Genomic DNA, 15,828 nt, shown 5'->3' on the forward strand with positions numbered 1-15,828 from the left:
AGAACAACACTATAGGGATTAGGTGTTCTGGTGGGAAAAGGGTGTGAGAGAGGTGAAGAAATCTCTGATGTATGGGTTAAGGGTGAGGAAGGGTTGGATGAGGAGGAAGTTGAGTCTAGAAGGTAAAAAGATGAGGAAGACGATGGAGATGATGGAGGGCTTTCACCAGGGGGTTGAAACACACGTCTAGAATAGTTTCCAGATAACTTAGCTTCGATTGAGTTCACCTTGAGAGGGTCATAGGTGATCTTTATCTTTTTGGGTTTGGTTTCTGGTTCATCAGTTGCCTTTCTCTTTTGTTTCCGATCATCATTTTGATTCCCAGAGTTTGACGATGGATTCATGATGAAGTAGCGGATATTGGAAACTGCTAGGGTTTATGGTATGAATGCAAAGAGAGAGAACTAAAACAAAACTGAATGCAAAGTGAGAGAAATATAAGAGGGAAAAGAACCGTTTTGAAGAATATAAAAAGAAAACTGAAAGAAAGTAAATGATGAAAAGCATTTAATGTTACGTGACGTGAGGAGAGATAATAATGACAAAAGACATGATTTGCACAGTTACCTAAGTGGACGTCCCCTCAACTGCACGCACGCTCGTCCAGGAATAGTGAACACGTGTTTACCATCTGGATAGCCAGTTACAGCTGTTTTGCTTTTAAAGAGATTCTGAATCAACTTAGACAATAAAACGTTAGTAATAACTGAATCACAATTTCTAATTGATTTCAATCAGAACTTCTTATAAAAGTAGTTTCATTTCAGAAGATACTTATACATAAGAACTTCTCATCTTCTCATTCTGGACTTGTTTCTGACGACCCATTTTGTACTGACTATATTGAATCCATCTGGTCTAGGAACAAGATCCCTAACATCATTCCTTGTAGACTGATTCAGTTCTTCTTGCATAGCAATTATCCAGTCTGGATCTTCTAGAGCATGATCAACAGAAGTTGGCTCGATCAAAGACACAAGACCTAACTGACAATCTGCGTTGTTCTTAAGGAATGCTCTTGTTCTGATTGGATCATCCTTCTTTCCAAGAATGACATCTTCTGAATGACCAGAAATGAGTCTGGATGATCTTCTGGCAGATGGTTCTTCATAAATGCTTAGATTGTCCAGAGAGGCTGATACTTGGTCTTCAGATTCTTTGCTTCTGAGAAGCTCTGCTTCTGATGCGTTGCTTCTTGGCTCAACAACTTCTGATATGTCAATATCATAATCTGCAAAATTATCAAACTGCTTTGGTTTTTCAGAACCAAGCTTATCATCAAACCTGATATTGATTGATTCTTCCACAATCAATGTTTCAGTATTGTATACTCTGTAGCCTTTTGAGCGTTCAGAATATCCAAGAAGGAAACATTTTTGAGCTTTGGAATCAAACTTACCAAGATGATCTTTAGTGTTCAGAATAAAGCATACACATCCAAAAGGATGGAAATATGAAATGTTGGGCTTTTTATTCTTCCACAATTCATAGGGAGTCTTATTTAGAATAGGTCTGATAGAGATTCTATTCTGAATATAGCATGCAGTGTTTATTGCTTCTGCCCAGAAATGCTTAGCCATATTGGTTTCATTGATCATGGTTCTGGCCATTTCTTGCAGAGTCCTATTCTTTCGTTCTACAACTCCATTTTGCTGTGGAGTTCTAGGACAAGAGAAATCATGGGCAATACCATTCTCTTTGAAGAATTCTTCAAAGGATCTGTTCTCAAATTCACCACCATGATCACTTCTGACCTTTATGATTTTACATTCTTTTTCAGATTGGATCTGAATGCAGAAATCAAAGAACACTGAATGAGTCTCATCCTTGTGTTTCAAGAATTTTACCCACGTCCAGCGACTATAATCATCTACGATGACTAATCCATATTTCTTTCCTCTGACAGATGCTGTTTTGACTGGGCCAAACAGATCAATGTGCAGGAGTTCTAATGGCCTTGAGGTAGAAACAACATTTTTGGACTTGAATGCAGGTTTGGAGAAACTTGCCCTTCTGACATGCTTCACAAAGAGCATCTGATTTGAATTTCAGATTAGGGAGTCCTCTGACAAGATCCAGTTTGTTAATCTGAGAAATCTTTCTCAAACTAGCATGACCTAATCTTCTGTGCCAAACCCACTGCTCTTCAGAAACAGACATAAGACAAGTCACCTTCTGACTCATAAGATCTTGCAGATCTGTCTTATAAATGTTATTCTTCCTCTTGCCTGTAAATAGGATTGAGCCATCCTTCTGATTTACAGCCTTGCAAGACTTTTGATTAAAGATTATATCATAACCATTGTCACTTAATTGACTGATAGATAAGAGGTTATGTGTTAATCCTTCTACAAGAAGTACATTAGAAATGGAAGGAGAGTTACCAGACTTTATGGTTCCAGAGCCAATTATCTTGCCCTTCTGATCTCCTCCAAACTTGACTTCTCCTCCAGACTTAAGCACCAGGTCTTGGAACATAGACCTTCTTCCTGTCATGTGTCGTGAGCATCCAGAGTCCAGGTACCATGACATGTTGTGCTTTGTCCTTTTTGCAGCCAAGGATATCTGCAATAGGAATAATCTTATCCTTAGGTACCCACATTTTCTTGGGTCCTTTCTTGTTAGTTCTCCTCAAGTTCTGATTGAACTTGGGTTTAACATTGTAAGCAATAGGAGAAACAGCATGATAATTCTTAATGTGAGTTTCATGATATTTCCTAGATTGTGTCACATGCTTTTTTGTGTGTGTTATGTGAAAGCTTTGAGCATGTGAAGTGTGCCTAATATCATGGGAGTGGCCATACTTGAACTGATCATACAATGGCTTGTATGTGAGTTTCATTTCATCAACAGGTTCAAGTTTGTATGGGGTTTCACCCTCATAACCAATGCCAACTCTTTTGTTTCCAGACACGGCATATATCATAGAAGCTAGCTGACTTCTGCCAATACTTCTAGATAAGAACTTCCTGAAACTTAAATCATATTCTTTCAGAATATGGTTTAGACTAGGAGTGGATTTTTCTGAATCAGAAGGAGATCCAACATCATTGGATAATTTTAAAAGTTTTCCTTTTAATTCAGAATTCTCCAACTCAAGCTTCTTTGTTTCAAATTCAAATAGCTTTTTCAGCTTTTTGTATTTGAGACTAATCTGAGACTTGAGTTCCAGAAGTTCAGTTAAACTGGAAACTAACTCATCTCTAGTAAGTTCAGAAAATGCCTCTTCAGAATCTGATTCTGATGTAGATTCTGATCCGTCATCTTCTGTCGCCATCAGCGCACAGTTAGCCTGCTCATCTTCAGAGTCTGAATCATCTTCTGACTCATCCCAGGTTGCCATAAGACCTTTCTTCTTATGAAACTTCTTCTTGGGATTTTCCTTCTGAAGATTTGGACATTCATTCTTGTAGTGTCCAGGCTCATTGCATTCATAGCACATGACCTTCTTTTTGTCAAATCTTCTGTCATCAGAAGATTCTCCATGTTCAAATCTTTTTGAACTTCTGAAGCCTCTGAACTTCCTTTGCTTGCTCTTCCAGAGTTGGTTTACCCTTCTGGAGATCATGGATAGTTCATCTTCTTCTTCAGATTCTGATTCTTCAGGATCTTCTTCTCTAGCCTGAAAAGCGTTAGTGCATTTCTTGATATTAGATTTTAATGCAATAGACTTACCTTTCTTTTGAGGCTCATTTGCGTCCAGCTCTATTTCATGACTTCTCAGGGCACTGATCAGCTCTTCCAGAGAAACTTCATTCAGATTCTTTGCAATCTTGAATGCAGTCACCATAGGATCCCATCTTCTGGGTAAGCTTCTGATGATCTTCTTTACGTGATCAGCCTTTGTGTATCCCTTGTCAAGAACTCTCAATCCAGCAGTAAGAGTTTGAAATCTTGAAAACATCCTTTCAATGTCTTCATCATCCTCCATCTTGAAGGCTTCATACTTCTGGATTAAAGCAAGAGCTTTAGTCTCCTTGACTTGAGCATTTCCTTCATGAGTCATTTTCAAGGACTCATATATATCATAGGCCGTTTCCCTATTTGATATTTTCTCATACTCAGCATGAGAAATAGCATTCAGCAAAACAGTTCTGCATTTGTGATGATTCCTGAAAAGCTTCTTTTGATCATCACTCATTTCTTGCCTTGTTAGCTTTACGCCATTGGCATTTACTGGATGTTTGTAACCATCCATCAGAAGATCCCATAGATCACCTTCTAGACCAAGAAAGTAACTTTCCAGTTTATCTTTCCAGTATTCAAAGTTTTCACCATCAAATACCGGCGGTCTAGTATAACCATTGTTACCATTGTATTGCTCAGCAGAGCCAGATGTAGATGCAGGTGGATTTGTTGGAGTTTCACCAGCCATCTTTTAAATGAAGCGTTTTTCTCTTCCTGAATCTTTTCTAAACACGGTTAAGTGCTTGCACCTTAGAACCGGCGCTCTGATGCCAATTGAAGGATAGAAAAACACTTAGAAAGGGGGGGTTTGAATAAGTGTAGCTTTAAAAACTTGAACGATAAAGATAAAATGCACAATTATTTTTATCCTGGTTCGTTGTTAACTAAACTACTCCAGTCCACCCCCGCAGAGATGATTTACCTCAACTGAGGATTTAATCCACTAATCGCACGGATTACAATGGTTTTCCACTTAGTCAGCAACTAAGTCTTCCAGAGTCTACTGATCACACACTGATCACTCCAGGAACAACTGCTTAGATACCCTCTAAGACTTTCTAGAGTATACAGATCAACACGATCACTCTAGTTACAACCTGCTTAGAAAACTTCTAAGACTTCCTAGAGTATACAGATCAACACGATCACTCTAGTTCCTTACAACTTAATGTAATCAATTCAAGAGTTTACAAATGCTTCTTAAAAGCTATAATCACAAACTGTGATATTTCTCTTATCATTTAAGCTTAATCTCACTAAGATATTACAACAGCAATGTAGTGAGCTTTGATGAAGATGAAGATTCTGAGCTTTGAGTTTTTCAGCGTTTCAGCAAGTTAATTTGAATAATCTTGTTCAGAGTCGTTAACCTTGCTTCTCATCAGAACTTCATATTTATAGGCGTTGAGAAGATGACCGTTGAGTGCATTTAATGCTTTGCGTGTTCCGTACAGCATCGCATTTAATGTTATACGCTTTTGTCAACTACCTCGAGCCTTGTTCACGCTGTGTCTACTGACGTTGCCTTTAATAGCTTTAACGTTCCTTTTGTCAGTCAGCGTAGCCTGCCACTTGTACTTCCTTCTGATCTGATGTTTGTGAATACAACGTTTGAATATCATCAGAGTCAAACAGCTTGGTGCATAGCATCTTCTGATCTTCTGACCGTGAAGTGCTTCTGTTGCGTGATACCATCTTCTGAGCTTCAGTGCTTCTGATCTCATGTTCTTCTGATGCTTCCATAGACCCATGTTCTGATTCTGCTTCGACCATCTTCTGATGTCTTGCCAGACCATGTTCTGATGTTGCATGCTGAACCCTTTGAGACACATCTTCTGAGCGCTGAATTATGCATACTCTTTATATATTTCCTGAAAAGGAAATTGCATTGGATTAGAGTATCATATTATCTTAAGCAAAATTCATATTATTGTTATCATCAAAACTAAGATAATTGATCAGAACAAATCTTGTTCTAACATACATTACATCATAATTGCATAGCCGAATCAGGCTTTGATCCTGTGAATGCCTAAGTCATTAAGGCATGAACTCAAGTTTCCCCTGCAAGTTCCGGAGAAACTTTTTCCTTCGAGACAACAGTTCATACACAAGGATCTCCCCAAGCAAGTCAACAGATGGTAGTCTCCCTCAAAGAGATAGTTTGTTCACTTTTGGAATTCCTTAGCCGAGATTCTCCTGTAGAGCGACATTCGACAGTCTTCTTCAGATAAGATAGTCTGCTTCACATTTTGGAATTCCCTAGAGGTTTGGTATTTCCCCAGCAAAGTCGAGAGATGCCACTTTTTTGTCAAAGAAAAATTCAGAATCTCCCAGCAGATCGACAAATGATTCCCCAGCAGAGTCAGCGAATGGTAGTCTTCGTCCAGAAGATAGTTCAGATTCCCTAACAAAGTCAGCAAATGGCAGTCTCTTTCAGCAGAAGACAGTTTGCTCACTTTCTATCATAACAAAGTCAGCAAATGGCAGTCTCTTTCAGCAGAAGACAGTTTGCTCACTTTCTATCATAACAAAGTCAGCAAATGGCAGTCTCTTTCAGCAGAAGACAGTTTGCTCACTTTCTATCATAACAAAGTCAGCAAATGGCAGTCTCTTTCAGCAGAAGATAGTTTGCTCACTTTCTATCATAACAACGTCAGCAAATGGCAGTCTCTTTCAGCAGAAGACAGTTTGCTCACTTTCTTTCATGACAGGGTCGACAAATGGCGGTCTCTTTCAGCAGAAGACAGTTTGCTCCCCTAGCAATTGGCAAATGGCAGTCTTTTCCCAAGAAAAGACAGTTTGTCTGCTAAATACTCAAGAGATCGACAAATGGCAGTTTCTTCAAACAGTTTGTCTGTTTCTGGGATGTTTAACTCCCCACAGAGTCGATGAATGGCAGTTTTTCTCTTAGGAAAACAGTTCATTGATTCCCCAGGCATCAGTTGACGAATGGCAGTTTTCACCCCGAAAACAGTTCGTCCGCCTTCAAACAAAGTCATTAGCCCCTCAAAAGATCATGAGGCCATATGACATTCTTTCAAAGACGTCAAGTCAAAAGGGAAGATGGTGAAGTTTCTTTACAGCCGTCAAATGGCATCTTATCTCCAAGCGCTGATAAGAAGTTTGACGAGGAAACAAACCTTTGAAGTTTCTTTACAGCCGTCAAATGGCATCTTATCTCCAAGCGTTGATAAGAAGTTTGACGAGGAAACAAACCTTTGAAGTTTCTTTACTACCATCAAATGGCGTCTCGTCTCCAAGTGCTGATGAGAAGTTTGATGAGGAAACAAACCTTTGGAGATTTTCTCTTTATCTGAGATATTGTCCAAACGCAACTGGGACCAGTTTCGAGATATGGACATCCGAAACAAGGGGTAGGTTGTTTACCTTTTTCTAAGTGTCAACACTTAGTTAAAAAAGATGGATTGCGCATCCTACATTGCCATCCATTCACCAGAATCCACATCAAGTATTTCTGCAGGAGTTTGTCTCCTCATCCCCCGCCAAGTGCGACAACGGGGTTAAATCATGCAAAGATTTTATCATCTCAGGAGCGCTCAAAATTCGGGCATTCTTTGATATTTAAGTCTCTTTTACGCAGGAGAAATCGAGATCTCAATCTCTCTCCCTCCAGATAAAAGAAACTTAAATAGGGGCATCTGTCATACCCTAATTTTTGACCCCCCTGAGATGACATATCTTCAGGATTTTTCATCAAGTCAAAGCAAGTACCCAGAACAGCCTGACATTCAATCGAGGGTGTTCAAAGACAAGAAAACTCAGGCAAAGGATCAATCAATAGAGGGATTAGTCTCTAACACAATCATGAGACTCAAAAGCCTCATTATTACACCTATGATTGATTAAGACACCCAGTCATCTAAGTACAGGATTACTCAGATCAACAGACTAGGGTTTGGAGCCTATCAAGGACTAAAATCAGGGATCACCTTTGGGAAACCCTAAAAAGCCCCAGGAAACCATTCAAAGACATTAATCATCTTCAAATAACTCTTATGACAAGATCCACTGGACATTACACCTCAATTCAAAGTCTACACTCATCATTGTCCTCTGGTCGACAATTAGGGTTTTTGACCTAATTCACCAAGATAGTTGACTTTTAATCAGGGCATGGATCCAAAACTCAAGACATGATTCAAGAATCTCTACTACCTCAATATAATCCATTTACATCATTCATTTGAGTATAAGATCTTGTTTCTACACAAAAGTCCAAAAATTCACTTTGTCAGGAAAAGTCAACTGTGTGGGATCATCATTGACTTTTAAGGTTTTTGGTCAAAAAATGACTTTCAAAGATCAATATCATCAATATATGGATATTAAAGTCATTTGACCAAAGAAATTCAAAGAAATTCATCAAGGAGCAAAAAGTCGGGAATTAGGGTTTTTGAAGGCATGGTGAGAACTCAAAATTTCACCTACACAACTCAAAAAACTTCCAACATGAAAGTTGTAGATCTTGCAAAATAAAACAACATCTTACAAAGGAACTTTTTTCAAAAGATCAATCATTTATGAAGTTTTGGAAATTTTGAAGTTTAGGTCATAAACACTTAGAAATTTTTCTAAGTGTTTTAACCTAGTTTTCATCCAACTTTGGGCTCATTTTTCACAAATTTCCCAAATGATTCTGAAGAAGACATAAACTAATGATTTAAAGTAGATGTTTAGGGCTTTCCAAATTGTGTTCAACCTTCTCCAAATTCAATTTGAGCTAGGAGTTATGCTTGTTCAAAGTTGGCCTCATGAAGTAAAATTATAGGTCATGTGCAAATTGGAACTTTGCAATTTTGTGCATTTTGCTTCACTAATGGATGCTACACGACCCATCACATGTCTGAAACAATACCATGCATTCATTTTCACCATGGCATGAAGATTGAAGAAGATTCCCAAAAGCAAGAACATGTGATTATGTAATCATTACTTTTGAGAATTTATGATAAGCAATGATTCACCAATTGGAATCTTCTCCTAAGCCAATAGAAACTTGCTACATATCAGAAATGTTCCCTAAGATCCTGCAAGATCAATGGTTGGGAGAGCTGGCTCGAAAATGCATCATTGCATTTTGGAGATTCTTTGAATTTCTTCATGGCTAAGAAACCAAACTCACTACACTAAGCAAGCTCACCACAGCCAATTGATCTGCATCCATTTGCCTATAAATACAGAGGCATTCCTCATTCAAAAACACACCAAAGCAACCATATTCCTTGCTTTCTCTTTCTCTTCTCATGTTCATTGTTTTTCAAAGTTCTTTGGCAAGAAGAATCGATTTCTTCAAACCAGAGCTCATCTTTGAGAAGTGAACATTCTAACATCTCAAGGGAGGTCATTTAAGGTGATCCAAGCACCTGGATCACTTCTGTAAGTGGAGGAACACCATTGTTGCTCTCACTTTGGAGCATTTGCAGTTGGAGGTCCATGGAGTAATTCAGGAGGTTCCGAGCCAAGCCAATCATCCAGGCACACTCCTCAGGTCATAGTGAAGCTAACCAGATGGCTGCAGCTCATCTGTAACTCCAAATTCAACAACCTCCATGTTCACTTGAAGCTGAAATCGAGGGAGGTCCATAGAGCAATTCAGGAGGATTCAAGCTCCAATAAGCATCCAGTTAGCATCATTGAGTCTCAGGGAAGCTATTGAGATCATTCATTCAATCCCAGGTGCTCTCTATCATCCTCACGACCTCCATTTTCAGAGGTAAGTTTCTGAACCTCACCTCTCTAATTTAAGCACTCTTTGTGAAATAGCTCGATTCTATCTTGTTCAGCATCATCAGAGGATTGAAAACCCTCTATCACCATTCATTTATCTTTCAGTATAGTCATTTAATTTGATTTTGAAATTCTAGGGCTCTTCACGATTTCTGGTAAATTAGTTAGATATAGTTGATATAAATTTATGATAGTTACATATTTAGAATCGTGAGTGAATTTAGAGCAAGTTCGGTCTTTACATCTTTGCAAATGGTTGAGAGATGAGCAAGTTCATAAATTTGAAATTTGAGAGCTTGAGGTTGAAGACGAAGATGGTGATGGCGCGCAATTTTCAAACTCAGGTCTAAGTTTATTTTATTTTGATTGATACTTGTTTCATTAACGACTAAAACGTGATAGCCCAGTGGTAAAGAGTGTTTGTGTGTTGCGCGTGCCCAAGGTCTGGGGTTCGAATCCCCCTCGCCCCAGACCTTTTGATTTTATTTCTTTTTTCGCTTCTATGCATTTGAGTAATATATGAATTGCAATGGAACCATGCATATGACACCAAGCGCGCGTTGGCTCAGTGGTGTTGTTTTGGGCTGGTAATACAAAGGGCGTGGGTTCAAACCTGGTTGGTGACAAAACCCTATTTTTTACCACTTTTTCCCATTTAATTTCTTCACAACTTTAACCAATTATTTAACCTATCAAATTAATTTATTTTCACTTCATTTTTCACACACTTGTCATTTAATATATCTATTTTATGAATAATAAAAAAAATCATAAAAATATTATTTATTTCATATATTTTTATTAGGTTTAAAATAGTATGTTTTAAGTGTTTTTCTTAAATACTTTAAATATATATTCACTTTGTTTTAACCTAATCATTTTGTAAATAAAGTTTATGATAAAACCCTAATTGTTTAAGTCTTAATTAAGTAAAAAATCTTTATTTTTATCTTAGTTAAGTTGACTTTTGTCAAATTCTCAAAACGGTTTTCAATCTCCGAATAAATCAAACGATTAAGGTTTTCAAACAACAAAACCTTGTATCATTCCAAATCATTTTTCAAATTGCTTTTACACCAGTACTGTAAAGTACTGGGCCTCTAATAGAGTGTAAGTCCCAAAAACCTTCTCTTCTTAGCTTGTTTTCAAAACTGTATTTTCAAAATCTTCTTTCTGTTTTCAAAACATTCTTCTGGTATTTGAAGGGCATTATTCCCGGTGAAACTCTTCAGATACCTATGTGACCTTTGTCCATCTTCACTTCTTCTGTTTTCAAAAACCATTAACTGTTTATTATATATACTCAACTGTTATCAACAAAACAACAAAATTACTGTTGAGGCTCTGTACATACTTCTTCAATGGCCTCCACTCCATCCAGGTTAGGCTTTACAAGCTTTCAATTTACAGTCTTTATTTAAATTAGGGTTAATGAACTTTTTCGTCCCTTTAAATATTTCAAATTTCATTTTTAGTTCCTCCAAAATTTTCATTCAAGAAATCGTCCCTTCAAAATTTTTCTTCCGAACTATTGGTCCCTAACGTCAAATTTCGTAGCTAATTGGTGGCTAAAGTCGTAGCTAATCTCTAGCAAATTTGACGCTAGGGACCAATAGTTTAGACGAATAATTTTGAAGGGACGATTTCTTAAAGGAAAATTTTGGAGGGACTAAAAACGAAATCTGCAATATTTAAAAGGATCAAAAAGTTCATTAACCCTTTAAATTACTGTCAAATATAAACTGTGCATATATTAGTTTAGAACTACGTTTGAGTATAAACCCTAGGACAGTTAAACTATATATATATTATAGGAATATGACCTAGGATTGAGAATGTCTTCCCGGTGAAGGCTCTTTCCTAATTAGAGATCTGTAGTTCAAACCCCCCAAGATGAATTATTCCCGGTGAAACATCTTGGTAAAAACCTTAGAATCCAAAATATAGGACACACCCACCCAAAGAGGAATTATTCCCGGTGAAACCTCTTACCCATTTGCTTAGAGCCAAAATAAGTTCATAACTACATAGCTTTCTATTGTGCTATAACAAGGACCCTCGATTAGCCTCCTCTTGGGCTTTGTACAAGGACCCACAGGCTTCTTAAAAGCATTTCCAGCTTCCTCTTGAGCTTGTATACAAGGACCCAATAGGTTTCTTATAAACATAGGAACAGGTCTTTAGTCACCTTTTAGCCTACCCTGGTGAGTTTCTTCCAATTTAAACCAGACTTTAAACAAGCTAAGTTTGTCTCAATTTTACATTGAGTACATTTTTGGAATGAGAGACATGGACAGTCTCTGTCACCCTTATCTTCATCAATCTTCCTTAGCAGAGTCTAGGATCTATGTTTATTTTCTCCTCAGCATGAGTCAGCCTTCATCTTGGGCTTTAAACAAGAAGTCTCCACTAGATAATCTTTCTGCCAATCATTTCAATAAAATTCCTGGAAAGGGTTAGCTTCCACACATTCTTTCATGTTAATAAAACCCCTGGAAAGGGTTAGCCTCCAAAGTCAATTAAAATCAACCTCCATTTCAATAAAATCCCTGGAAAGGGTTAGCTTCCACACATTCTTTCATGTTAATAAAACCCCTGGAAAGGGTTAGCCTCCAAAGTCAATTAAAATCAACCTCCATTTCAATAAAATCCCTGGAAAGGGTTAGCTTCCACACATTCTTTCATGTTAATAAAACCCCTGGAAAGGGTTAGCCTCCAAAGTCAATTAAAATCAACCTCCATTTCAACAAAAACCCCTGGAAAGGGTTAGCCTCCAAAGTCAATTAATAAAAATGTCAAAAAATAAAGATTCATCTCTCTTAGGAGATAATTTCCCAAAAGAGTCAAAACCCCTGGAAAGGGTCAGCCTCCAAAAAACATGATAAAGTCAGTCTTTTACCAAATAAATTCTCCAGCTGAGTCAAAATCCCTGGAAAGGGTTAGCTTCCAAAGAAAAACAGTCTTTTAATAAAATCTCTCCAGTAGAGTCGAAACCAACAAAAACAGTTAGCCTCAACCTTGGGCTTCATACAAGGCACCAAACAATAAAACTCCCCTGTCAAGAGTCAGCCTCAACCTTGGGCATTGTACAAGGCAGATAATAGAGTCTCCCCAGTGAGTTCTTCATCATTCAGTAGCCACAACCTTGGGCTTTGTACAAGGCAGATAAACCATATTTTCATGTGTCAAAGATTCCTAACACCTAGGATCTTTTCCCCATAGAGTCATCCATACTCAGTTTAAAAAAGAGTCTGCCACAACCTTGGGCTTTGTACAAGGCAGAAAATAATGTTTTCCCTAGCTAGAGTCAGCCACAACCTTGGGCTTTGTACAAGGCACATAAAATAGAGTCATTCATTCAATTATCCTCAGCAGTTAACCACAACCTTGGGCTTTGTACAAGGCACACAAATAGAGTCTCCCTAAGTAGAGTCAGCCTCAATTATGGGCTTTGTACAGAACATAAAAATACCCTGTAATTAATCCCCAGTGGAGTCATCTCCCAGAGTCAATAATATTAATAATAATTAATCAATCAAAAAGCCTCAAGCTTGGGCCTCATACAAGCCAGCTAAAGTCAAATCTTTTATACAGTAGATAGACATATTTTATCTCTATAGAGAGATATTTTTACTACTCTACCACATTCAAACAAACAAACATTACAATTTCAATTTCAATTTTAATCAAGTCTCCCATTTAGGATTTTGAAAGGCATGAGCTGGCAGTAAAACCCAGACATGTGGTAACTTTCCCTAATTTGGATGAGCATCTTTCTTTCATTTAAGAGGCATTTGACTGGTATACTTGCACATACACAAGTAAGGTCCCCCTCTTGAATGAAATGAATTCAGTTATTCTGTCACTCCTTTAAATTTTTGTGGTAGAATAGTACAAATACCTCTCTGTAGAGATGATTTCATGTCTCTTTACTGTAAACAGAGATTTAATTCCAAGCTTCAACCTTGAGCTTCAAGCAAGGCACCAAAAAATAATTAATTTCCCTAGTTAGTTCCCCGAACTACATTAAGCTCTGACTTCCACTAGGGATATGTAGGCATGAGGTTCACAAGGAATCTCAGCGAGCTAATAAAATACCAAAAATAGTCAGTTTGTCTGTCTGTCTGTCTTTCTTTAATCAAATTCAATTCCTTCTCCTAACACAAAGGAGAAACTTTCCCAATCATTAGCAATAAACACAATCACAATGACATAGAGAAGGTTCCTGTAGAGTACTACAGATACGTAGGGTGTTTAAACACTTCCCTATGTATAACCGACCCCCTGGACTCCAGAATTTCTAGTCTAGGTGAAATCCCCACACTTAGCAAACTCCCAGGGTTTAGTTGAGATCTTTTTTCCCCTTTCCTACTCGTAGGACAAATAAGAAAGTTCGTGTGATATCGTAGGAAGAACTGAAACAAAATTCATCCCACCACGGGCGCATTCTCCTTCCAAATTTCGCGTGAAGGGTCTAGCGTGCCGTCCTCCCAAGTGAAACGGGGAGGTAAAGAAAACGACACCACAATAATGATCTCCGAGGGCCATGCAACAGATGACCCTATTGCATCTCGCATCAATGTTGTCTCTAAGACCATGTCAGGTACCGGTAGCACCGCATCATGATCTAATACAACATCAACTGATACTTTCAGGTGTCCATCCGGGAGCGGTCTATGGTGAAGCAAATCTCCCAAAGTGTTGTGCAATTTTCCCTTTCCAACTAGGCGATAAGTCGGTGACGATAAGTATAGTTGGCAAGATGAAATGCCATAAACCAATAGTAAATATAGAGTCATTATCATTAATAAAATAGAACAATTTGTAAGGAAAAAATTTATAATTACCTCGGGAAATTTTCTTTGACAGTTGATACTAGCTTTATCACTAGTTTCTTTCACCGATGAAGTATTGCACTTTTCTCTCATATACATATCTTTATCTCTTTGCAATTCAGAGACTTGTGCTTGTAATTCCTGCAATTTTTGCAACACTTCTTCATTAGTAGGATTTATTCTCCTAGAATGCTTGTAAAAAGAGGTTGGAGTCACACCATGACCTTTACCCCTCACCCGAGTAGGATACTCAGGAGCATCTAGTGCTCTACTAAGTACGCTCCTATCATCCTGGTCCTCACCGGTGGATACCGATTGCGACATGGTCTCCTGTAATTCATTTACATTTCAATAATTATTAGTGGATATAAAAAATTAATTATATATTAAAAAACATTTGATTTAATTAAAGACACAATGTTATACTTACACATTCAGCATAAACTCTTTGAACATCGGGATCGACAACTTGATTCTTGCCCACACGAGCTTCCTTCCACAACACATGTACTGGAAGTGAGGTTTCCTCACTTTTCGACTCCTCTAACTATGCATTGACACAAATGATAAAATTGTCAAATAAAACACATTTAGACAATTAATTAAAACGCATTTCTATTTACTTACAATTTTTTCCTCTAAGCGTGCATATCCCAAACGCCCTTTTTTGTATGGATACGTGGGTTTTGATGCTCTCGCACTATTTGTGGCACTCCTTTTCCGAAAAACTTCATCTCTTTGATTTACAAACTCAACCCAATCTTCTTCGTCAAGATAATAACAACAACCATACATGATACCTTAAGCTCGTCCCAAATTATGTTTTTTTTATCGTCCAACTCTTTGCTTTTTCAGATTCCATTTAGCTATGGAAACTGGAATATGCAAACGAACAAGTGTACCAATATAGCTTGTCAACTTTGCAGAATTAGGACCAATTGGTTGGTTATCATAATTCCATTCCAAATTATATATTAATCCTTGGTCTCTATGTCGAATGATTCCCTTCATAATGGTGATGCCTCATGCAACTTCTTTTGATGATGTATCAGGTGGAGAATTTGTATCCGGAGCATCTCTATCTTGTGAGTTTTCTTGATTACTAGCCATTGAACCTGTATCAAACAAACTAAAGAACATTAGTACTCTATTAATAAGTTAACAAATTATACAAGTCAAATGGAAGTCAAACCATGCATGTACAAGTAAATCTGGATCGAAATTGGTGAAATCAGAATAAGCGTCAAAAAAAGAAAGTTGGCGGTATTGAACGAAATTTACATGGCTATGGTAAAACGACCTCACGGACTCAAAAATGAAGTCGGTTTTCCAAAATTCAGACCCTAAGCCCGACTTTTGATTACGGGCAGAAGCAAAACCGATAAAAAAACAGTCCCGAAATGTAAAGATAAGTGCATGAGCAGCTCCGGAATCATCAAAATAGTATAGTTACATGTAAAGAAGTCAACAAACGGAAACATGGTTCAAAAGTTATGTACAAAACGAAAATATGCACCAAAATTGAATAAGTATTGTAACAATCGAAGTACAAATT

General features: G+C 37.7%; 1 protein-coding gene across 1 annotated transcript in view; it reads right to left on the reverse strand.

Moving 5' to 3' along the window:
• Positions 1-15,379, reverse strand: part of LOC131598231 (uncharacterized) — a 51,807-nt gene extending 36,428 nt beyond the window's left edge. Inside the window, exons 1-3 of the mRNA XM_058870850.1 lie at positions 14,901-15,379; positions 14,704-14,820; positions 14,433-14,603 (exon numbers count right to left, since the gene is read on the reverse strand). Of these exons, the coding sequence (XP_058726833.1) occupies positions 14,433-14,603; positions 14,704-14,820; positions 14,901-15,068 (456 nt within the window). The 5' untranslated portion in view covers positions 15,069-15,379. The remainder of the gene's footprint in view (positions 1-14,432; positions 14,604-14,703; positions 14,821-14,900) is intronic.
• Positions 15,380-15,828: the final 449 nt, after the last annotated feature.

The sequence above is a fragment of the Vicia villosa genome, linkage group LG4 (assembly GCF_029867415.1).
Source record: "Vicia villosa cultivar HV-30 ecotype Madison, WI linkage group LG4, Vvil1.0, whole genome shotgun sequence".
Classification (NCBI taxonomy): Eukaryota; Viridiplantae; Streptophyta; class Magnoliopsida; order Fabales; family Fabaceae; genus Vicia; species Vicia villosa.